The following is a 24,002-nucleotide window of genomic DNA, read 5'->3' as shown; positions in this document are numbered from 1 at the left end:
GGCTGGATGTGCGCTCTGTTCCCCTCTCTCGGTAATACAGGCTGGATGTGCGCTCTTCCCCACTCTCTTGGTAATACAGGCTGGATGTGCGCTCTGTTCCCCTCTCTCGGTAATACAGGCTGGATGTGCGCTCTTCCCCACTCTCTTGGTAATACAGGCTGGATGTGCGCTCTGTTCCCCTCTCTCAGTAATACAGGCTGGATGTGCGCTCTGTCCCCCTCTGTCAGTAATACAGGCTGGATGTGCGCTCTGTTCCCCTCTCTCGGTAATACAGGCTGGATGTGCTCTCTTCCCCACTCTCTTGGTAATACAGGCTGGATGTGCGCTCTGTTCCCCTCTCTCGGTAATACAGGCTGGATGTGAGGACAAAGCATTTGCTGCAGACAGCACATTAGGGTCGAAGACTAGAGGAATGTATTCTATAAATCCCATGTCATTGGTAACCGCTGTCTGCCCACATGACCCCAGCCCTACCCCCCGCCCTCCCAATTCTCCCTTTTGTACAGGACCTGATAGAAAAGACTTCACAGGTTTATTACAAAATGTCTTTATATAAACTGACTTCTACAGATAAAATAAATAAAATCAGAAGACGAGACACAGACGAGAGATTGTACACAGGCGAAGTCTGCAGCGGTCACATCCCACGTGGCTCGGATTGTTAGTTTGGCTCTCCTTGGTCCAGCGCTGTGAAAGTGCAAACCCTGTAGAGCGTGGTCCAGGATAACGCACGGCACGAGGAGGCGCCCCCCCGGACGGCAGAGGCCCGGCCCCCATCCCCCCGGACGGCAGAGGCTTCAGGTGAGGTAGGACGTCTGCCCCGAGGCGTGGACCCTGCAGAACTCCTGCCCACCGCTGGCCTTGTTCCGGCAGGGCTGACCCGCCCTGGTGATGGCGTGGCAGAAATGGCGCGGAGACATCGAGGACACAGACCTGTGCGGGGAACAAGGAGCAGATGTGAGGCCTTTATATGCTGCAGAACACTGGCATGGATATGCTGGGAGTAGTAGTTCTACAGCGGCACGATGGAGGCCACAGTCTAAAGCCGACGGGGAGCCTGAGGTTCTCCAGCCATTAGGGAACTACAACCCTCAGCAGGTCCATAAAGACGCAGGAACAGCCGGGAGCTCGGACCCCGTCTCTGCTGCCCCCTGTTGGCTCAGGGTATATAGCGGTGCTCTGCAGCCTGTGGCTTTCCAGCTCCTGTACTGTATCCTGTGGGAGAATGCTGGGAGTTGTAGTTCCTCCTTTCATCTGGATCTGTCCATACTCACAAGTTACTGCAAACAGAAGAATTCGGACTCCGACTTCTAGACTCCGATATAGCGTCAAATGCTGCGCCCGAGTGTTGCTGGGGGATTCTGTCCATCGCCGTCTGCAGGAAGAAGAGGCGACGACTCTCATATCTGCAGAGTGTGCAGGAGCAAAGTACAAATCCCCGCACTACCGGCAGCGGCCACTAGATGGTGACCTCCACACCCCTGTATAAGGTGGAGATCCCTGCACATCGCCCCCTAGTGGTGGTCACTGGCAGCGATCTCTGCACCCCTGTATCAGGTGGAAATCCCTGCACATCACCCCCTAGTGGTGGTCACCAGCAGTGATCTCTGCACCCCTGTGTCAGGTGGAAATCCCTGCACATCGCCCCCTAGTGGTGGAAATCCCTGCACATCGCCCCCATAGTGGTGGTCACCGGCAGCGGCCACTAGATGGCGACCTCTACACACCTGTATAAGGTGGAAATCCCTGCACATCGCCCCCTAGTGGTGGTCACCGGCAGCGATCTCTGCACCCCTGTATCAGGTGGAAATCCCTGCACATCGCCCCCTAGTGGTGGTCACCAGCAGCGGTCTCTGCACCCCTGTATCAGGTGGAAATCCCTGCACATCGCCCCCTAGTGGTGGTCACCAGCAGTGATCTCTGCACCCCTGTATCAGGTGGAAATCCCTGCACATCGACCCCTAGTGGTGGTCACCGGCAGCTGCAGATATTCAGGTGGAGCGCTCACCATTGTAAGGCGGCTGTCGTGTCCTCGGAGTGAAGTGGAGACGCTCAGTCGGCGCAGTTTCACGGCCGGCGTGGACTGCTGCGACTTCCAGCCCAGATGTCCCACAGAGGCCACGACAGACAGGTCTTTACACAGAGTCTCGTTACCCAACACGGAATCTTCTGGATGACAAAAATAAAGTAAAAATCAGGAAAAATAATGAGTGAAGCAGAAAACTAAACATTGTATCAACTGCAGAGCAGAATTATAAGCGCAGCTCTGGAGCCATAAAGTCATAAGAATATAAACCGCCATCCCCGGCCGCCCTCACCTCCGAGGCCGTCACCCACCAGCTTCCTCAGCGTCTCCATGAACAGGGGGTCCTCCTCCACCCTGAAGAGAAGAGTGCCTGAAATACTCTGTGCTGCTTTGTGACATCTTGTTCTTATTACATTATGGGTGTACTTACTTTTCAGGAGTTGAGCTGCAGAACCCCATCTCCTTCTCCATGTGAAGCCGGGTCACCGGAGACTCTGGGGGAGCGGGAAGTGCAGGCGCTATGTTCCTCACCTTCACAAGGCAGCAAATAAGGCGCAGCAGCGTCCAGTGACCTGAGGGGGGGTGCAGAGGAGCGCATAAACCAAAGGAGGGGGGGGGGGGGTTGAGAGGCGCATACACCAAAGCAGGGGGGAGGGGGTTAACCAAAGTGGGGGGGAGGGGCCTAAACCAAAGCAGGGGGGGGAGGGGCATAAACCTAAGGGGGGACCACGGTGCATCAGCAGGAGGGGGCCTTTTTCCCCAGGGCCCCCAATTTCTGCACTCACCGATCACCGTACACACCAGTAACGCAGTCAGTGATCTGAATCCGAGTGACGTGTTGTGGTTGAGCTCAGACACCGCGTTTAGCACGATCAGGACAAGCAGGACCACCCGAGAGAAGCCGGGGGTCTGCAGGAACGTCATCAGCAGAGCCAGGAGAAGGAAGTACGCAGCATGGAGGACACACGTGAAGATGGCGTTCAGGTTCCCACCTGTGGGGAGAAGTTGTGTCTGGGATCATCAGTCACAACCCGAGGAGTAACACAGCCGAGTGCCCGACAGCGCCCTGCACCGCCATCACTGCCCCGAGCGCCAGACAGCGCCCCGCAGTCACTGCCCCCGAGCGCCAGACAGCGCCCCGCAGTCACTGCCCCCGAGCGCCAGACAGCGCCCCGCAGTCTCTGCCCCCGAGCGCCAGACAGCGCCCCGCAGTCTCTGCCCCCGAGCGCCAGACAGCGCCCCGCAGTCTCTGCCCCCGAGCGCCAGACAGCGCCCCGCAGTCTCTGCCCCCGAGCGCCAGACAGCGCCCCGCAGTCTCTGCCCCCGAGCGCCAGACAGCGCCCCGCAGTCTCTGCCCCCGAGCGCCAGACAGCGCCCCGCAGTCTCTGCCCCCGAGCGCCAGACAGCGCCCCGCAGTCTCTGCCCCCGAGCGCCAGACAGCGCCCCGCAGTCTCTGCCCCCGAGCGCCAGACAGCGCCCCGCAGTCTCTGCCCCCGAGCCTTTCTACTTCCTCACTGCTTAGTCGGAGACAATATGGCGGCACAATGACCAGTTGTAGCCAAGCTTGTAACCTACAGTCATGGCCAAAAGTTTTGAGAATGACACCAGATGCTATTTTCACATGATCTGTTCCCTCTTGTGTTTAATTGTGTTTGTCTGATGTTTACGTCACATACAGAAATATAATTGCAGTCATATTATGAGACCAGAAGGTTCTATTGACATTAGAATGAGTTAATGCAGCAAGTGAATATTTGCAGTGTTGACCCTTCTTCAGGACCTCTGCGATTCTCCCTGGCATGCTCTCAATCACCTTCTGGAGCAAATCCTGACTGATCGCTGTCCATTCTTGCATAAGCAATCCTCGCATTTTGCCAGAATTTGTTGGTTTTTGTTTGTCCACCCGTCTCTTGATGATTGCCCACAAGTTCTCAATGGGATTAAGATCTGGGGAGTTTCCAGGCCATGGACCCAAAATCTCTATGTTTTGTTCCATGAGCCATTTAGTGATCAGCTTTGCTTTATGGCAAGGTGCTCCATCATGCTGGAAAAGGCATTGTTGGGCGCCTGCTCTTGGACAGTTGGGAGAAGTTGCTCTTGGAGGACATTCTGGTGCCATTCTTTATTCATGGCTGTGTTTTTAGGCCAGACTGTGAGTGGTGCGATTCCCTTGGCTGAGAAGCAGCCGCACACATGAATGGTTTCCGGATGCTTAACAGTTGGCATGAGACAAGACTGGTGCTAGCGCTCACCTCTTCTTCTCCGAATAAGCTGTTTTCCAGATGTCCCAAACAATCGAAAAGGGGATTCATCTTTGACATGACTTTCCCCCAGTCCTCAGCAGTCCACTCCCTGCACCTTCTGCAGAATATCAGTCGGTCCCTGATGTTTTTCTGGAGAGAAGTGGCTTCTTTGCTGCCCTCCTTGAAACCAGGCCTTGCTCAAGCAGTCTCCGCCTCACAGTGCGTGCAGAAGCCCTCACACCCGCCTGCTGCCATTGCTGCGCTAGCTCGGCACTGCTGGTAGTCCCATCCCGCAGCTGAAACAGTTTTAAGATACGGTCCTGGCGTTTGCTGGTCCTTCTTGGGCGCCCTGGAGCCTTTTTGGCAACAATGGAAGCTCTCTCCTTGAAGTTCTTGATGATGCGATAGATTGGTGACTGAGGTGCAATCTTTGTAGCTGCGATACTCTTCCCTGTTAGGCCATTTTTGTGCAGAGCAATGATGGCTGCACGTGTTTCTTTAGAGATACCCATGGTTAACTGAAGAGAAACAATGATACCAAGCACCAGCCTCCTTTTAAAGTGTCCAGTGGAGTCATTCTTACTTAATCATGACTGATTGATCGCCAGCCCTGTCCTCATCAACACCCACACCTGTGTTACTGGAAAAATCACAAACAATGTTAGCTGCTCCTTTTAAGGCAGGAATGCAATGATGCTGAAATGTGTTTTGGGGGTTAAAGTTCATTTTCTTAGCCAATATTGAGTTTGCAAGTAATTGCTGTTACTGATCACTCTTTATGACATTCTGGAGTATATGCAAATTGCCATTAGAAAAACTTAAGCAGCAGACTTTGTAAAAATTAATATTTGTAGCATTCTCAAAACTTTTGGCCATGACTGTACAAGGATACGTCACTTTGCAGTGAGCGGCCCCATTTCAGTCCTTGGTCCGCAGGGTCCGGTGACCTTACCCGGTGGAGAGGCGCGGGGCACCGGTCCAGCAGGGCTCTGCCTACCTGCCCAGAGGATGAAGCCCTGGATGTAGCTGAGCCGGTGCTCCACGCTGCGGTGCATGTGCTCCATGGCGGACAGCGCAGCGCTCAGGCTCCGGTTCATGCGCTGCAGCTTCTCCATCAGGACGTCGTAGTACACTGCGCTCTGATTCTGGTAGGACTGGAGCTGCGCCAGGTTAGACTCTGCAGATACAAGAGAACAACAGCGGTCACAGCAGCCATATGTATTAAAGGGCCAGCGCAGTCACTGCCGTAATCTGATCTGGTCAACACTTCCAAGATCTCTGCTTGTTGTCAATGAATTCAGCAGCACTGGTGCACTGTAACAGCCCCTCAGCTGTGTGAGTTGGTGACAGCAGGGCACGGAGCAGCCGCACACTCACCTAGCCTGGAGTAGACGTCCAGTGACCGGGCCCGGACTTCAGCGAGGTCGGAGAGGATGGCCTCGTGGCCCTCGTGCAGCTCCGCGTCCTGCGCCATCAGCTGCCCACTCACATTCTCTAGAGAAAAAAAGACCCCAAAGAAAGGAGATTGTCACATCCAGGGGTCTCCCGACTACTGTCCCCAGGGGCAGGGTCTCTGCAGCCCCCACCGCGTCCTTCTCTGCACAGTATAGCCGTTAAGGGGGGGGGTGGGGGGGATATTTGAAGTACTGGACGTCTGCACCGGGGGGCGCTCCACGTACCCATCCTCTGGCTGATGCCCTGGATCATGTCCGCCACCTGGTGGTGCCCGCTGGCGATCAGCGCCTTCTCCTCCGCCAGCATCTGCAGGTTCCCGCTGATGGAGGTCTCCATCTTCTCCTGGTTGCTCTGCAGCTGCTCCTGCTGCTCGAGGAGGTGGTCCTGACTGCTGAGGACCCTCTGCACAGACTCGGCCGTCAGCTCCTTCAGCTCCTCCTGTCCGGCCTATAAAGAGACAGTCATGAGCGGCCACTGGGGGGCGCCACCTCCGGACATCTCTCCTGTCCAGCCTATAAAGAGACAGTCATGAGCGGCCACTGGGGGGCGCCACCTCCGCACATCTCTCCTGTCCGGCCTATAAAGAGACAGTCATGAGCGGCCACTGGGGGGCGCCACCTCCAGACATATCTCCTGTCCGGCCTATAAAGAGACAGTCATGAGCAGCCACTGGGGGGGCGCCACCTCCGCACATCTCTCCTGTCCGGCCTATAAAGAGACAGTCATGAGCGGCCACTGGGGGGGCGCCACCTCCGCACATCTCTCCTGTCCAGCCTATAAAGAGACTGGGTCATGAGCGGCCACTGGGGGGCGCCACCTCCAGACATATCTCCTGTCCAGCCTATAATGAGTCATGAGCAGCCACTGGTGGGCGCCACCTCCAGACATCTCTCCTGTCCAGCCTATAAAGAGTCATGAGCGGCCACTGGGGGGCGCCACCTCCGCACATCTCTCCTGTCCAGCCTATAGAGTCATGAGCGGCCACTGGGGGGCGCCACCTCCGCACATCTCTCCTGTCCAGCCTATAGAGTCATGAGCGGCCACTGGGGGGCGCCACCTCTGCACATCTCTCCTGTCCAGCCTATAGAGTCATGAGCGGCCACTGGAGGGCGCCACCTCCGCACATCTCTCCTGTCCAGCCTATAGAGTCATGAGCGGCCACTGGGGGGCGCCACCTCTGCACATCTCTCCTGTCCAGCCTATAAAGCGTCATGATCGGCCACTGGGGGGCGCCACCTCCGGACATCTCTCCTGTCCAGCCTATAGAGAGACAGTCATGAGCGACCACTGGGGGGCGCCACCTCCGCACATCTCTCCTGTCCGGCCTATAAAGAGACATGAGCGACCACTGGGGGGGCGCCACCTCCGGACATCTCTCCTGTCCAGCCTATAAAGAGACAGTCATGAGCGGCCACTGGGGGGAGCCACCTCCGCACATCTCTCCTGTCCAGCCTATAAAGAGTCATGAGCGACCACTGGGGGGGCGCCACCTCCGGACATCTCTCCTGTCCAGCCTATAAAGAGACAGTCATGAGCGGCCACTGGGGGGCGCCACCTCCGCACATCTCTCCTGTCCGGCCTATAAAGAGACAGTCATGAGCAGCCACTGGGGGGAGCCACCTCCGCACATCTCTCCTGTCCAGCCTATAAAGAGTCATGAGCGACCACTGGGGGGCGCCACCTCAGCACATCTCTCCTGTCCGGACTGTTACATTGTATAGGGCGGGGATCACATTTTGCATGCAGAGCGTGGGCTAGACAGGCGGGCAACAGACGGACACCCGCCTCAGAGAGGGGCAACTGCGCCCAGTGTCGGGGGGGCGCTAGAGGCCGCACTCTATTGTGAATGCCCATGATGTCAGCCCCACCCGGTCCGTTACCTTCAGCATTTTCATGGTCTCCAGCTGGTTCATGGCCGTTGACACCAGGGTGTTGACCGTGAGCTCGGTGCGTCGGCGGAAGTGGAGCTGTCGTGTGGCGTAGCAGACGGAGCGCGCCCGGTTACTGACAATGTGGTAGGCGTTCCAGGTGTCGGGGTCCATGGGGGTCGTGCACTCCGCGAGGGTCTGCAGAGAGAATCACCTGCAGCAGCTTAGACGGGCGCACAACATGTCACCCCGCGTGGAGGAGTCCTGCTCACCATGTGCTCCGTGCAGGGGTACGTCCGCCGCCCCTCCACCTCCGCCTGGCAGTTAAACAGCGACACCCCCAGTTTGGCGATCTCTTCCTCCGACATGTCTGTGCACGATGCCCTGAGGTGACTGACCACCTGCAAGAAGACGAGGCGCCATCAGAGGACAAAGCCTCTGCTCCAGCCACCACCACAGCCGTCCCCCCAGAACCGCCCGACCCCCCCCCACAGAGCCGCCCGGCCGCCCCCTGCCACACCCCAGAACCGCCCCCCTCCCAGCCCAGAGCCGCACCCCAGAACCGCCCGACCACCACACCCACAGAGCCGCCCGGCTGCCTCCTGCCACACCCCCAGAACCACCCCCTCCCACACCCCCAGAGCCACCCCCACAGAGCCGCCCGGCCGCCACACCCCCAGAACCACCCCCTCCCACACCCCCAGAGACGCCCAACCACCACACCCACAGAGCCGCCTGGCCACCCCCTGCCACACCCCCAGAACCACACCCTCCCACACCCCCAGAGCCGCCCGACCACCCCCTGCCACACCCCCAGAGCCGCCCGACCACCACACCCAGAGAGCCGCCCGACCACCCCCTGCCACACCCCAAGAACCACCCCCCTCCCACACCCCCAGAACCGCCCGACCACCCCATGCCACACCCCCAGAACCACCCCCCTCCCACAGAGCCACCCGGCCGCCCCCTGCCACAGCCCCAAAACCGCCCCCCTCCCACACCCTGCAGAACTGCCCTGTTATGATTCAGTAGGTAAGGATGGTTGACCTCGGGAGATCAACATCCAACACAATCACGTGTTTCTCAACGTAGTGACAGTAGAACAAGGTCCCCTGGGAAAATACTAGCCAGTATTTATACATAGGCGGTTTACATGACTGGAGGCTGTCCTTCCCGTGGTTGTTCCTTCCCGGTGAAAGACCTGGCTAGTTTCCTGCCAGTGTTGAGAAACATGTGATGGTGTCTCCGCGGCATTCTTGTTCTGTTATGATTCAGTAACAGAGGAGGATCAAAAAAAAAAAAAAAAAAGGCAAAAACTAGGGAATCCAGAGTGTCACCAGCGTGGTTGGAAACTCAGCTGACTGCAGACCTCACACTGACAACACAATTAGAAGTAGCCGTGGCACAAGCCTGTGATGACCTAGTCGCCTCGACACAGCCGGAGAACTAAATATTCCTAAAGGGAGAAAACACTGAAAGCTAATCTGCCTCGGAGCAGTTCCCCAAAGATAGATAGCCCCCCACATGTAAAGCCGGTGAGACAAGATGAAACAGTACACAGGTAGAAAACATTCAGCAAAAATGAGGCCCAAACTATCTAAATAGGAAAGGACAGAAAAGAGCACAGTCTGCAGCCGTGCAATACCCTAGAAAAAAAAAAAACAACACACCTGATAAGAAAAAAAGCTGAGACCACACGGCCATTCCCCCACTATATCAGTACTCTGGTGTTACTGGGATCCAAGCAAAACACTAATATAGAGGAAGGACTGAAAGTAATACCAAGCATGACAAAACACATACATCGTAGAATATGGAGCAAGGTACACGACATGATCCAACTCCACAAGCAAAATCAGGAGACCAGCCTTAGTACCTCCAAATTAAAAAGGAAAATGGAAACAAAACCAGCAAAGGTACAAGACCAAACTTATCTGTTAGGAGTTCAGGTAGAGACAGAAGATAGGGCAGGCTTCAGGATGTCCACAGCACCACAGGAAGCAACATTGATCACCGGCCCAGACCAAGAGAAAACTACTCAGTCATATAGGCCCAGTCTGAGCAGCCTGATTTCCAATCATCATCAGCTGTCTGGCTTCTGTTAAGCAGACCAACTCCACTACCAGCACTGGCCACAAGAGGGAGTCCCAAACCAGAACCCAGTCCATACGTGTTCACAACATCACCCCCTCCCACACTCCCAAGAACTGCCCCCTCCCACACCCCCCAGAGCCGCCTACCCAGAGCCAACCCCCTCCCACACCCCCCAGAGCCGCCTACCCAGAGCCAACCCCCTCCCACACCCCCCAGAGCCACCAGGCTGCCCTTCCAAAACCTCCCAGAGCCACCCCCTAGAGAGACCTGGCTGCACCCCCCCGAGCCACCAGGCCACACCCTTAACCCCCTCCCCCCGAGCCACCAGGCCACACCCTTAAACCCCCCCGAGCCACACCCTTAAACCCCCCCTGCTGCCTAACCACCCCCACACCCCACCCCAATCCCAGCTTCTGCTGCAGCCACCACCAGAGCTGCCCCCTCCCAGACGTTAAACTGCGACACCCCCAGTTTGGCTCTTTTTCCGAAGTGTCTGACGCCCCGAGATGACTGGCCACCTACAAGAAGACGGAGACTCCATCAGCGGACAAAGCCTCTGCTCTAGCCACCACCACAGCCGACCCCGCAGGACAACCGCCCCCCCCCCTTCCTCACCTGCAGAACCGCCTGGCCACCCCCTGCAGGACGACAGCCCCCACCCTCCCCGGCTGAGCCGTCCGCCTGCCCCCCGCAGGACGACCGCCCCCACGCTCCGCACCTTGTAGTGACAGCTGTCTAAAGGTGACAGCTCCATGATTTTGGCTTCAGCTAGAAACTTCTCATCAGTCGTGGTCATCTCAAAGGGGGCGCTGGGGAGAGACAGGGGGTCCGGGGCCGGCTCCTTCTGGGGGGCAGACGAGACGCTGGAGGACTTGCGCGTGAACCAGCCAAAAAATGCTCCACTGCCTGCAGGAAGCAGAACGACGAGGAACAGCAGACAAACATGGCGGCCGGGAGACATCACCATACCTGTACGAAGACAGAAAGCAGGGGTAATACCCGTCCTCACCACAGGGGGCGCTGCAGTGTCAGGGGGTAATACCCGTCCTCACCACAGGGGGCGCTGCAGTGTCAGGGGGTAATACCCGTCCTCACCACAGGGGGCGCTGCAGTGTCAGGGGGTAATACCCGTCCTCACCACAGGGGGCGCTGCAGTGTCAGGGGGTAATACCCGTCCTCACCACAAGGGGCGGTGCAGTGTCAGGGGGTAATACCCGTCCTCACCACAGGGGGCGCTGCAGTGTCAGGGGGTAATACCCGTCCTCACCACAGGGGGTGGTGCAGTGTCAGGGGGGTAATACCCGTCCTCACCACAGGGGGTGGTGCAGTGTCAGGGGGTAATACCCGTCCTCACCACAGGGGGCACTGCAGTGTCAGGGGGTAATACCCGTCCTCACCACAGGGGGCACTGCAGTGTCAGGGGGTAATACCAGTCCTCACCACAGGGGGCGCTGCAGTGTCAGGGGGTAATACCCGTCCTCACCACAGGGGGCGCTGCAGTGTCAGGGGGTAATACCCGTCCTCACCACAGGGGGCGCTGCAGTGTCAGGGGGTAATACCCGTCCTCACCACAGGGGGCGCTGTAGTGTCAGGAGGTAATACCCGTCCTCACCACAGGGGGTGGTGCAGTGTCAGGGGGGTAATACCTGTCCTCACCACAGGGGGCGCTGCAGTGTCAGGGGGTAATACCCGTCCTCACCACAGGGGGCGCTGCAGTGTCAGGGGGTAATACCCGTCCTCACCACAGGGGGCGCTGCAGTGTCAGGGGGGGGTAATACCCGTCCTCATCACAGGAAGCGCTGCAGTGTCAGGGGGTAATACCCGTCCTCACCACAGGGGGCGCTGCAGTGTCGGGGGGGGGTAATACCCGTCCTCACCACAGGGGGTGGTGCAGTGTCACGGGGGGGGGTAATACCAGTCCTCACCACAGGGGGCGCTGCAGTGTCAGGGGGTAACACCCGTCCTCACCACAGGGGGTGCTGCAGTGTCAGGGGGGGTAACACCCGTCCTCCCCACAGGGGGTGCTGCAGTGTCAGGGGGTAACACCCGTCCTCCCCACAGGGGGTGCTGCAGTGTCAGGGGGTAACACCCGTCCTCACCACAGGGGGTGCTGCAGTGTCAGGGGGGGTAACACCCGTCCTCACCACAGGGGGTGCTGCAGTGTCAGGGGGGGTAACACCCGTCCTCACCACAGGGGGTGCTGCAGTGTCAGGGGGGGGTAACACCCGTCCTCACCACAGGGGGTGCTGCAGTGTCAGGGGGGGTAACACCCGTCCTCACCACAGGGGGTGCTGCAGTGTCAGGGGGGGTAACACCCGTCCTCACCACAGGGGGGCGCTGCAGTGTCAGGGGGGGTAACACCCGTCCTCCCCACAGGGGGCGCTGCAGTGTCAGGGGGGGGTAACACCCGTCCTCCCCACAGGGGGCGCTGCAGTGTCAGGGGGGGGTAACACCCGTCCTCCCCACAGGGGGCGCTGCAGTGTCAGGGGGGGGTAACACCCGTCCTCCCCACAGGGGGCGCTGCAGTGTCAGGGGGGGGTAACACCCGTCCTCCCCACAGGGGGCGCTGCAGTGTCAGGGGGGGGTAACACCCGTCCTCCCCACAGGGGGCGCTGCAGTGTCAGGGGGTAACACCCGTCCTCACCACAGGGGGTGCTGCAGTGTCAGGGGGTAACACCCGTCCTCACCACAGGGGGTGCTGCAGTGTCGGGGGGGGGGGGTAATACCCGTCCTCACCACAGGGGGCGCTGCAGTGTCAGGGGGGGGGGGGGGTAATACCCGTCCTCACCACAGGGGGCGCTGCAGTGTCAGGGGGTAATACCCGTCCTCACCACAGGGGGCGCTGCAGTGTCAGGGGGGTAATACCCGTCCTCACCACAGGGGGCGCTGCAGTGTCAGGGGGGTAATACCCGTCCTCACCACAGGGGGCGCTGCAGTGTCAGGGGGGTAATACCCGTCCTCACCACAGGGGGCGCTGCAGTGTCAGGGGGTAATACCCGTGCTCACCACAGGGGGCAGTGCAGTGTCAGGGGGGTAATACCCGTGCTCACCACAGGGGGCGCTGCAGTGTCAGGGGGGGTAATACCCGTGCTCACCACAGGGGGCAGTGCAGTGTCAGGGGGTAATACCCGTGCTCACCACAGGGGGCAGTGCAGTGTCAGGGGGGTAATACCCGTGCTCACCACAGGGGGCGCTGCAGTGTCAGGGGGGGTAATACCCGTGCTCACCACAGGGGGCGCTGCAGTGTCAGGGGGGGTAATACCCGTGCTTACCACAGGGGGCGCTGCAGTGTCAGGGGGGTAATACCTGTCCTCACCACAGGGGCGCTGCACTGTCAGGGGGGTAATACCCGTGCTTACCACAGGGGGCGCTGCAGTGTCAGGGGGGTAATACCTGTCCTCACCACAGGGGCGCTGCACTGTCAGGGGGTAATACCCGTGCTCACCACAGGGGGCAGTGCAGTGTCAGGGGGGTAATACCCGTGCTTACCACAGGGGGCGCTGCAGTGTCAGGGGGGGTAATACCTGTCCTCTCCACAGGGGGCGCTGCAGTGTCAGGGGGTAATACCCGTCCTCACCACAGGGGGCGCTGCAGTGTCAGGGGGTAATACCTGTGCTCACCACAGGGGGCGCTGCAGTGTCAGGGGGGTAATACCCGTGCTCACCACAGGGGGCAGTGCAGTGTCAGGGGGGTAATACCCGTCCTCACCACAGGGGGCAGTGCAGTGTCAGGGGGGTAATACCCGTCCTCACCACAGGGGGCGCTGCAGTGTCAGGGGGGGAAATACCCGTGCTCACCACAGGGGGCGCTGCAGTGTCAGGGGGAAATACCCGTGCTCACCACAGGGGGCGCTGCAGTGTCAGGGGGGGTAATACCCGTGCTCACCACAGGGGGCGCTGCAGTGTCAGGGGGGGTAATACCCGTGCTCACCACAGGGGGCAGTGCAGTGTCAGGGGGGGTAATACCCGTGCTCACCACAGGGGGCGGTGCAGTGTCAGGGGGGTAATACCCGTCCTCACCACAGGGGGCGCTGCACTGTCAGGGGGTAATACCTGTCCTCACCACAGGGGCGCTGCACTGTCAGGGGGTAATACCCGTCCTCACCACAGGGGCGCTGCAGTGTCAGGGGGGTAATACCCGTGCTTACCACAGGGGGCGCTGCAGTGTCAGGGGGGTAATACCTGTCCTCACCACAGGGGGCGCTGCAGTGTCAGGGGGGTAATACCCGTCCTCACCACAGGGGGCGGTGCAGTGTCAGGGGGTAATACCTGTCCTCACCACAGGGGGCGCTGCAGTGTCAGGGGGGTAATACCTGTCCTCACCACAGGGGGCGCTGCAGTGTCAGGGGGGTAATACCCGTCCTCACCACAGGGGGCAGTGCAGTGTCAGGGGGTAATACCCGTCCTCACCACAGGGGGCGGTGCAGTGTCAGGGGGTAATACCCGTCCTCACCACAGGGGGCGCTGCAGTGTCAGGGGGGTAATACCCGTCCTCACCACAGGGGGCAGTGCAGTGTCAGGGGGTAATACCCGTGCTCACCACAGGGGGCGGTGCAGTGTCAGGGGGGTAATACCCGTCCTCACCACAGGGGGCAGTGCAGTGTCAGGGGGTAATACCCGTGCTCACCACAGGGGGCGGTGCAGTGTCAGGGGGGTAATACCCGTCCTCACCACAGGGGGCGCTGCAGTGTCAGGGGGGAGGGGGGGTAATACCTGTCCTCACCACAGGGGGGCGCTGCAGTTACATATAAGGTTACCGCGCAGCTGTAGAGGTCGTGTGTCTCGCGAGATGTCGGGACAGGCCGCGCACACGTCATACGCTTTCGCTTTTCTTCGGTCTCTCTGTTGCTCGAGTCTCGCGCGCCGACATCTTTTATAAAAGATCGTATGAGTGACGTCACATTCTATGATCCAATCCGTTCCTCGCACAGCTCGGCGCCCCGCCCACCAGCATATAGGTGTGCTGCAGACTCCGCCCACTATCAGTCTGCAGGATGGCGGCGGTGGGGGAAGCTCCGGGCTCCGCGGTGCGGGTCGGGTGTATCGGAGCCGGGCGGATGGCTCGGGGCGTGCTGGGCGGCCTCATCATCAGCGGTAACCGGAGCCGGGGCTGCGGGGGCCTCCGCCATCTCCCCGCACTAATCACTTCTCACTGTGCTTCTAGGGAAAGTTCCAGCGCAGAACATCAGTGTGAGCGCCCCTAGCGACAGCAACCTGCACTACTTCCGGGTGAGCGCCGCCGGGGGAGGGGGCATTAACCCTTCACACCGGGGGGAAAGGGGGGGCGCATTAACCCTTCACACAGGGGGGGGGGCGCATTAACCTTCACACCGGGGGAGAGGGGGGGCATTAACCCTTCACACCGGGGGGAAAGGGGGGGCGCATTAACCCTTCACACAGGGGGGGGGGCGCATTAACCTTCACACCGGGGGAGAGGGGGGGCATTAACCCTTCACACCGGGGGGAAAGGGGGGGCGCATTAACCCTTCACACAGGGGGGGGGGCGCATTAACCTTCACACCGGGGGAGAGGGGGGGCATTAACCCTTCACACCGGGGGAGAGGGGGGGCATTAACCCTTCACACCTGGGGGGAGGGGGGGGCATTAACCCTTCACACCTGGGGGGAGGGGGGGGGCATTAACCCTTCACACCTGGGGGGAGGGGGGGGCATTAACCCTTCACACCTGGGGGGAGGGGGGGGCATTAACCCTTCACACCTGGGGGAGGGGGGGGGGCATTAACCCTTCACACGGGGGGGAGGGGGGGCGCATTAACCCTTCACATGGGGGGGGAGAGGGGGGGCATTAACCCTTCACACGGGGGGGAGAGGGGGGGCATTAACCCTTCACACCGGGGGGAGGGGGGGCATTAACCCTTCACACCTGGGGGGAAGGGCATTAACCCTTCACACCTAGGGGGAGGGGGGGCATTAACCCTTCACACCTGGAGGGAGGGGGGCATTAACCCTTCACACCTGGAGGGAGGGGGGCATTAACCCTTCACACCTGGGGGGAGGGGGGCATTAACCCTTCACACCTAGGGGGAAGGGGGGGGGGCATTAACCCTTCACACCTGGGGGGAGGGGCATTAACCCTTCACACCTGGGGGGAGGGGCATTAACCCTTCACACCTGGGGGGAGGGGGGCATTAACCCTTCACACCTGGGGGGGAGGGGGGGCATTAACCCTTCACACCTGGGGGGGAGGGGGGCATTAACCCTTCACACCTGGGGGAGAGGGGGGCATTAACCCTTCACACCGGGGGTAGAGGGGGGCATTAACCCTTCACACCGGGGGAAAGGGGGGGGGCACATTAACCCTTCACACCTGGGGGTAGGGGGGGCATTAACCCTTCACACCGGAGGGGGGGGGAGGAGGGCATTAACCCTTCACACCGGGGGAGAGGGGGGCATTAACCCTTCACACCGGGGGAGAGGGGGGCATTAACCCTTCACACAGGGGGGGGCGCATTAACCCTTCACACCTGGGGGGAGGAGGGGCATTAACCCTTCACACCGGGGGGAGGAGGGCATTAACCCTTCACACTGGGGGAGGAGGGCATTAACCCTCGCACCCTGTCCTGACCGTGCCGCGGTGCGTTCTTCCCCAGGATCGCGGCTGTCAGACTTCGCACTCGAACCTCGCCGTCCTGTACGAGGCGGACATTGTGTTTCTGGCCACCAAGCCGCATGTCATCCCGCAGGTCCTGATGGAGATCGCCAGCGCCATCACCCCCCAGCAGGTCATCGTGTCAATGGCGGCCGGCTTGTCACTGCGGACTCTGGAGAAGGTGAGTCCAGGAACACGGGAGAGTCCCAGCTGCTGGAGTACCTCCACTCACAGGCATTGCTGATCAGTGTCGTGGCTGCAGCTCCGGCTGTGAATAGAGGACGTCTCACCGTTCTTCCTCGTTCTTTTCTCCGCAGCTTGTTCCTGATGGGGTCCGGATTCTCCGCATGTGCCCCAATCTGCCGTGTGTCATCCAGGAGGGGTCTGTGGTGTTCTCCCGGGGGTCCTGTGCCGGCCAGCAGGAGGCGGACATGCTGAAGGGTCTCCTGTCTGTGTGTGGGATGTGTGAGGAGGTGCCGGAGTCCTACATCGATATCCACACCGGGCTGAGCGGCAGTGGGGTGGCCTACGTGAGTATAGCAGGGGACAGCAGCGGCTGGAGGGTATACACCGGGGGATGAGGGGCTGGAGGGTATGCACCCGGGGGGCGAGGGGCTGGAGGGTATGCACCCGGGGGGCGAGGGGCTGGAGGGTATGCACCCGGGGGGCGAGGGGCTGGAGGGTATGCACCCGGGGGGCGAGGGGCTGGAGGGTATGCACCCGGGGGGCGAGGGGCTGGAGGGTATGTACCCGGGGGGCGAGGGGCTGGAGGGTATGCACCCGGGGGGCGAGGGGCTGGAGGGTATGCACCCGGGGGGCGAGGGGCTGGAGGGTATGCACCCGGGGGGCGAGGGGCTGGAGGGTATGCACCCGGGGGGTGAGCGGCTGGAGGGTGTACACCGGGGGGCGAGCGGCTGGAGGGTGTACACCGGGGGGCAAGGGGGCTGGAGGGTGTACACCGGGGGGCGAGGGGCTGGAGGGTGTACACCGGGGGGCGAGGGGCTGGAGGGTGTACACCGGGGGGCGAGGGGCTGGAGGGTGTACACCGGGGGGCGAGGGGCTGGAGGGTGTACACCGGGGGGCGAGGGGCTGGAGGGTGTACACCGGGGGGCGAGGGGCTGGAGGGTGTACACCGGGGGGCGAGGGGCTGGAGGGTGTACACCGGGGGGCAAGGGGCTGGAGGGTGTACACCGGGGGGCGAGGGGCTGGAGGGTGTACACCGGGGGGCGAGGGGCTGGAGGGTGTACACCGGGGGGCGAGGGGCTGGAGGGTGTACACCGGGGGGCGAGGGGCTGGAGGGTGTACACCGGGGGGCGAGGGGCTGGAGGGTGTACACCGGGGGGCGAGGGGCTGGAGGGTGTACACCGGGGGGCGAGGGGCTGGAGGGTGTACACCGGGGGGCGAGGGGCTGGAGGGTGTACACCGGGGGGGCGAGGGGCTGGAGGGTGTACACCGGGGGGCGAGGGGCTGGAGGGTGTACACCGGGGGGCGAGGGGCTGGAGGGTGTACACCGGGGGGCGAGGGGCTGGAGGGTGTACACCGGGGGGCGAGGGGCTGGAGGGTGTACACCGGGGGGCGAGGGGCTGGAGGGTGTACACCGGGGGGCGAGGGGCTGGAGGGTGTACACCGGGGGGCGAGGGGCTGGAGGGTGTACACCGGGGGGCGAGGGGCTGGAGGGTGTACACCGGGGGGCGAGGGGCTGGAGGGTGTACACCGGGGGGCGAGGGGCTGGAGGGTGTACACCGGGGGGCGAGAGGGCTGGAGGGTGTACACCGGGGGGCGAGGGGCTGGAGGGTGTACACCGGGGGGCGAGGGGCTGGAGGGTGTACACCGGGGGGCGAGGGGCTGGAGGGTGTACACCGTGGGGGCGAGGGGCTGGAGGGTGTACACCGGGGGGCGAGGGGCTGGAGGGTGTACACCGGGGGGGCGAGGGGCTGGAGGGTGTACACCGGGGGGCGAGGGGCTGGAGGGTGTACACCGGGGGGCGAGGGGCTGGAGGGTGTACACCGGGGGGCGAGGGGCTGGAGGGTGTACACCGGGGGGCGAGGGGCTGGAGGGTGTACACCGGGGGGCGAGCGGCTGGAGGGTGTACAGCGAGCGAGGGGCTGGAGGGTATACACCGAGGGGCTGGAGGGTATACACCGGGGGGCGAGCGGCTGGAGGGTGTACACCGGGGGGCGAGGGGCTGGAGGGTGTACACCGGGGGGCGAGGGGCTGGAGGGTGTACACCGGGGGGCGAGCGGCTGGAGGGTGTACAGCGAGCGAGGGGCTGGAGGGTATACACCGAGGGGCTGGAGGGTATACACCGGGGGGCGAGCGGCTGGAGGGTGTACAGTGAGGGGCTGGAGGGTATACACCGGGGGGCGAGCGGCTGGAGGGTGTACACCGGGGGACGAGCGGCTGGAGGGTGTACACCGGGGGGCGAGGGGCTGGAGGGTGTACACCGGGGGGCGAGGGGCTGGAGGGTGTACACCGGGGGGCGAGGGGCTGGAGGGTGTACACCGGGGGGCGAGGGGCTGGAGGGTGTACACCGGGGGGCGAGGGGCTGGAGGGTGTACACCGGGGGGCGAGGGGCTGGAGGGTGTACACCGGGGGGCGAGGGGCTGGAGGGTGTACACCGGGGGGCGAGGGGCTGGAGGGTGTACACCGGGGGGCGAGGGGCTGGAGGGTGTACAGCGAGCGAGGGGCTGGAGGGTATACACCAGGGGGTGAGGGGCTGGAGGGTATACACCGGGGGGGTGAGCGGCTGGAGGGTATGCACCCGGGGGGATGAGGGGCTGAAGGGTATACACCAGGGGGTGAGGGGCTGGAGGGTATACACTGGGGGGGTGAGCGGCTGGAGGGTATGCACCCGGGGGGATGAGGGGCTGGAGGTTATACACCGGGGGGCGAGCGGCTGGAGGGTGTACACCGGGGGGCGAGCGGCTGGAGGGTGTACACCGGGGGGCGAGCGGCTGGAGGGTGTACACCGGGGGGCGAGCGGCTGGAGGGTGTACACCGGGGGGCGAGCGGCTGGAGGGTGTACACCGGGGGGCGAGCGGCTGAAGGGTGTACAGCGGGGGGCGAGCGGCTGAAGGGTGTACAGCGGGGGGCGAGCGGCTGAAGGGTGTACAGCGGGGGGCGAGGGGCTGGAGGGTATACACCGAGGGGCTGGAGGGTATACACCGAGAGGCTGGAGGGTATACACCGGGGGGCGAGCGGCTGGAGGGTGTGTTCACCGGGGGGCGAGCGGCTGGAGGGTGTACAGTGGGGGGCTGGAGGGTATACACCGGGGGGTGAGCGGCTGGAGGGTGTACACCGGGGGGCGAGGGGCTGGAGGGTATACTGCGGGGGGGGGGGGGGTTGTCAGATGTTATACATCGGGGCTGGAGGGTATACAGTGGGGGATCGGATGTTATACAGCGGAGGCTGGAGGGTATACAGCGGGGAGTCTGATGTTATACATCGGGGGCTGGAGGGTATACAGCGGGGGGGTCAGATGTTATACAGCAGGGGGTCGGTTGTTATACAGCGGGGGCTGGAGGGTGTATTGCCGGGGGTCGGATGTTATATAGCGGGGGGCTGGAAGGTATACAGCGGGGGGGGGGTCGTATGTTATACATTGGGAGCTGGAGGGTATGCAGCGGGGGCTAGAGGGTATACAGCGGGGGGGGGTTGGATGGTATACATCGGGGGCTGGAGGGTCTACAGCGGGGGGTCGGTTGTTATACAGCAGGGGCTGGTGGGTGTATATCGGGGGTCTGGAGGGTATACAGCGGGGGGTTGGTTGTTATACAGCAGGGGCTGGTGGGTGTATAGCGGGGGGCTGGAGGGTATACAGCGGGAGGGTCGGATGTTATACAGCGGGGGCTGGAAGGTGTACAGCGGGGGGTCGGATGTTATACATTGGAGGGTATACAGCGGGGGGTCGGATGTTATACATTGGAGGGTATACTACAGCGGGGGGCTGGAGGGTATACAGCGGGGGGTCGAATGTTATACATTGGAGGGTATACTACAGCGGGGGGCTGGAGGGTATACAGCGGGGGTCGGATGTTATACATTGGAGGGTATACAGCGGGGGGCTGGAGGGTATACAGCGGGGGTCGGATGTTATACATTGGAGGGTATACAGCAGGGGCTGGAGGGTATACAGCGGGGGTCGGATGTTATACATTGGAGGGTATACAGCGGGGGGCTGGAGGGTATACAGGGGGGGGGTCGGATGTTATACATTGGAGGGTATACAGGGGGGGGCTGGAGGGTATACAGCGGGGGTCGGATGTTATACATTGGAGGGTATATAGGGGGGGTCGGATGTTATACATTGGAGGGCGGTGGTGCTGAATCAGGCACTTGCATGCGTTGCGCGGCCCCCGTTTTCCCGCACAGTTGTTCCCATGCTCACTGGCTGGCGCACTGTACCGATTTCTTGCCAGGTCTACCTGTTTGCGGAGGCGTTAACGGAAGGGGCGGTGAAGATGGGAATGCCCAGCGCCGTATCCAGCCGCATTGCTGCCCAGACGCTGCTGGTGAGTTCACGAATCCTCGCAGATTCTCCATTACTTGTGGCTTCCCTGCTCTTCAGCCCTCCTCATCTACTGCTTCCATACAGCTCTGTTCATCCTGAGCCTCCGGGTTCATGCATTGAATGCCAATCTCTGTGTATCATAGGGAGCTGCTAAGATGATCCTTGAGACGGGTGAGCACCCAGCAAAGCTTCGCTATGACGTCTGCACGCCTGGCGGGACCACCATACACGGTCTCCACGAACTGGAGAAGGGGGGTCTGAAAGCGACGGTGATGAACGCTGTGGAGGCTGCAACCAAGAGAGCGAAAGAGCTGGACCAGCAATGAGGCGGCAGCAAGGGTCGCCGGGCAGCGGGACCAAAGCAGCCAAATTCAGGCTGCGCCACTTCCCGACATCCGCTGTTTAGCCCCCACGATACGGGGTATACCCGCTTTCCCAGGAGCGCTCAATCTTCCTGGACATTTCTCTGGAGTGGCCTCATTATTATTGGCAGCGGCAGTGCCAGGTCAGACCCCCAGGATAATTTTTGGATATTTCTGGGGAGTGGCCTCATTATTATTATTGGCAGCGGCAGTGTGCCAGGTCATACCCCCGGGATAATTTTTGGATATTTCTGGGTAGTGGCCCCATCATTATTAATATTGGCAGCGGCAGTGCCAGGTCATTCCCCCGGGATAATTTTTGGATATTTCTGGGTAGTGGCCCCATCATTATTATTATTGGCAGCGGCAGTGCCAGGTCAGACCCCCAGGATAATTTTTGGATATTTCTGGGGAGTGGCCCCATCATTATTAATATTGGCAGCGGCAGTGCCAGGTCAGACCCCCAGGATAATTTTTGGATATTTCTGGGGAGTGGCCCCATCATTATTAATATTGGCAGCGGCAGTGTGCCAGGTCATTCCCCCGGGATAATTTCTGGATATTTTGGGTGGATGTGGATGACCCTTCCATCTGTGCTTGCTTTCGGTGAATAGAAGTATTCAGTCCTCCTCCAGTCCCTCTCACACAGCTGCCGGCTGTTTCGGGGGATGTGAATAGTTATTTTTTTCTCGCTGCTGACTCTTGGGATCTTCTTGCAGTTTTTGCTGACATTGCAGGAGCTGAGAGCAAATTACTGACGTGTTTCCACAAGATCTTCTCATCCTGAGCTATTTAATAAAAGCAAAGGTGTCATGGCTGCTGTGTTGTATGAGAACTGCACCCCGAGTCCTGCTGCTCCCCGGTACATCCCCGTCCTCTGTATACCACATGTATATAATCAGAACCTGCCTCCCCCGCATGCAGTGCATTATGGGATGTGTATGCAGACTATTGGTTGTCTCTGACCTGCAGCCTTCCACCCGCTGACCAGCATGGTTTACAGTCCTCATGTTAGGGATTGCTATTGAACCATTTCCCTTACACTGCGGGCGGGCGCTGCTTAATGCCATAACCTCTATGTATATAGTATATACTGAATCACCGCTCAGGTGGCGGCTCTCACTGGCTGAGATATGGATGTTTGCTCAGCTGCTCTCCACCTGGACGGCTGGCAGGAATTGTATTTTAGGTGGGAAGAAGGAGCTTTCATCTGGAAAGTGTCTACGTCCGACAACATTGCCTACCTCTACACCTACATTTACGAGAAGGCAGCACTATCTGTACCTGCATCATTTATATAGAAAGACAAGAAGGCAGCAATATCTGTACGTGCATCATTTATAGAGAAAGACAAGAAGGCAGCACTATCTGTACCTGCATCATTTATAGAGAAAGACAAGAAGGCAGCACTATCTGTACCTGCATCATTTATAGAGAAAGACAAGGCAGCACTATCTGTACCTGCATCATTTATAGAGAAAGACAAGGCAGCACTATCTGTACCTGCATCATTTATAGAGAAAGACCACAAGGCAGCACTATCTGTACCTGCATCATTTATAGAGAAAGACCAGAAGGCAGCACTATCTGTACCTGCATCATTTATAGCGAAAGACAAGAAGGCAGCACTATCTGTACCTGCATCATTTATAGAGAAAGACAAGAAGGCAGCACTATCTGTACCTGCATCATTTATAGAGAAAGACAAGAAGGCAGCACTATCTGTTCCTGCATCATTTATAGAGAAAGACAAGAAGGCAGTACTACCTCTACCTACACACAGCTCTGGCAAAAAATTCAGACTCCGCTGCACAATTGTCAGTTTTTCTGATCTTTCTATTTTTGGGTAAAATGTAAATTGTTCTTTATAATCTACTGACAACGTCTACGAATTTCCAATTTTGTATTTATTTTCTGAAAATGAGAAATGGTGAAAATAATAGAACAATGCACGTCTCTCACCTCAAACAATGCAAAGAAAACAAGGTCATCATCATTTACACACAACAATATAATAATGTTTTACCTCAGGAAGTTTCAGAAATCAATATTCTGTGGAATATCCATGATTATTAATCCCAGCTTTCCTGTGTCTTGGCCGCTTTCCTCCAGTCTGTTACACGGCTTTTGGGTGACCTTATGCCACTCCTGGTGCAATAATGTAAGCAGTTTTTCTTTGATGGCTTTTGACTATCTATCTTCCTCTTGATTACGTTCCAGAGGTTTTCAGTGGGGTTCAGGTCTGGAGAGTGTGCTGGCCATGACAGGGTTTTGATGAGGTGGTCCTTCATCCACACATTGATTGACCTAGCTGTGTGGCGTGGCGCATTGTCCTGCTGGAAAAAACAGTCCTCAGAGTTGGGGAACATTGCCTGAGCAGAAGGAAGCAGCTGTTTTCCAGGATAACCTTGCATGCAGCTTGATTCATACGTCCTTCGCAAAGTTTCTATCCGTAGCTAATAGAAGTCTATGAGGGATATAACGGTTTCCTGCAATGGTTACCGTAATTCCTCAAGGCTGCGGATAGCAACGGAAGCCGTCCAACGCAAGTGTGAAAGTAGCCTGTTGCTCTCATTCATTCTCGCCTGGATTATTGTAACTTTACTAATTGGTCTCCCTGTTACTAAACTCTCCCCTCTCCAATCCATTCTGAATGCCGCAGCCAGGATCATTTTCCTCTGCAACCGCTTCACTGATGCCTCTGCTCTGTGCCAGTCATTGCACTGGTTGCCTATCCGATGCAGAATCCAACATAAACTTATCACTCTCACTCACAAAGCTCTCCATGGTTCCGCACCACCCTACATCTCCTCCCTGATCCCTGTCTATCACCATA

General features: G+C 59.7%; 2 protein-coding genes across 5 annotated transcripts; one reads left to right on the top strand and one right to left on the bottom strand.

The window, feature by feature from the left end:
* Window positions 1-568: 568 nt before the first annotated feature.
* On the bottom strand, window positions 569-14,909 carry LOC142316908 (protein brambleberry-like). 3 transcript variants are annotated; one of them, XM_075352682.1, is made up of 13 exons: window positions 14,443-14,909; window positions 10,405-10,655; window positions 7,865-7,993; window positions 7,605-7,790; window positions 5,949-6,171; window positions 5,647-5,763; window positions 5,267-5,446; window positions 2,812-3,018; window positions 2,457-2,598; window positions 2,319-2,380; window positions 2,009-2,169; window positions 1,275-1,375; window positions 569-933 (listed from the first exon to the last, which is right to left on the bottom strand). In XM_075352682.1, exons 2-13 carry the CDS (start codon window positions 10,651-10,653, stop codon window positions 798-800), a joined length of 1,893 nt encoding a protein of 630 aa, XP_075208797.1. In that variant the 5' UTR covers window positions 10,654-10,655; window positions 14,443-14,909; the 3' UTR covers window positions 569-797. The 3 variants fall into 3 exon arrangements, with proteins under 3 accessions (XP_075208797.1, XP_075208798.1, XP_075208799.1); XM_075352683.1 differs by lacking the exon at window positions 14,443-14,909 and adding an exon at window positions 11,333-11,342; XM_075352684.1 differs by lacking the exon at window positions 2,812-3,018.
* PYCR3 (pyrroline-5-carboxylate reductase 3) lies at window positions 14,655-21,981 on the top strand. Of its 2 annotated transcripts, none has more exons than XM_075352686.1 (6): window positions 14,655-14,779; window positions 14,850-14,914; window positions 16,389-16,475; window positions 16,612-16,824; window positions 20,713-20,805; window positions 20,948-21,981. In XM_075352686.1, exons 1-6 carry the CDS (start codon window positions 14,680-14,682, stop codon window positions 21,128-21,130), a joined length of 741 nt encoding a protein of 246 aa, XP_075208801.1. In that variant the 5' UTR covers window positions 14,655-14,679; the 3' UTR covers window positions 21,131-21,981. The 2 variants fall into 2 exon arrangements, with proteins under 2 accessions (XP_075208801.1, XP_075208800.1); XM_075352685.1 differs by having other exon boundaries at window positions 14,656-14,779; window positions 16,296-16,475.
* The last annotated feature ends 2,021 nt before the right edge of the window (window positions 21,982-24,002 follow it).

The sequence above is a fragment of the Anomaloglossus baeobatrachus genome, chromosome 6, assembly GCF_048569485.1.
Source record: "Anomaloglossus baeobatrachus isolate aAnoBae1 chromosome 6, aAnoBae1.hap1, whole genome shotgun sequence".
Taxonomy (NCBI): domain Eukaryota; kingdom Metazoa; phylum Chordata; class Amphibia; order Anura; family Aromobatidae; genus Anomaloglossus; species Anomaloglossus baeobatrachus.
The sequence above is the reverse complement of the archived record's forward strand: the minus strand, read 5'-3'. Positions and strand labels throughout refer to the sequence as shown.

What these genes read in the sequence shown, in the direction of transcription:
- LOC142316908 (XM_075352682.1), bottom strand. Translation starts at nt 10,653, where the DNA reads ATGGTGATGTCTCCCGGCCGCCATGTTTGTCTGCTGTTCCTCGTCGTT. An exon ending in AGACCATGAAAATGCTGAAG is followed by an intron (nt 6,172 to 7,604) that starts GTAACGGACCGG and finishes GTCTCTTTATAG; the next exon opens with GCCGGACAGGAGGAGCTGAA. An exon ending in GGTGGGTGACGGCCTCGGAG is followed by an intron (nt 2,170 to 2,318) that starts GTGAGGGCGGCC and finishes TTTGTCATCCAG; the next exon opens with AAGATTCCGTGTTGGGTAAC.
- PYCR3 (XM_075352685.1), top strand. Translation starts at nt 14,680, where the DNA reads ATGGCGGCGGTGGGGGAAGCTCCGGGCTCCGCGGTGCGGGTCGGGTGT. An exon ending in GGGCGGCCTCATCATCAGCG is followed by an intron (nt 14,780 to 14,849) that starts GTAACCGGAGCC and finishes CTGTGCTTCTAG; the next exon opens with GGAAAGTTCCAGCGCAGAAC. An exon ending in CACTGCGGACTCTGGAGAAG is followed by an intron (nt 16,476 to 16,611) that starts GTGAGTCCAGGA and finishes TTTTCTCCGCAG; the next exon opens with CTTGTTCCTGATGGGGTCCG.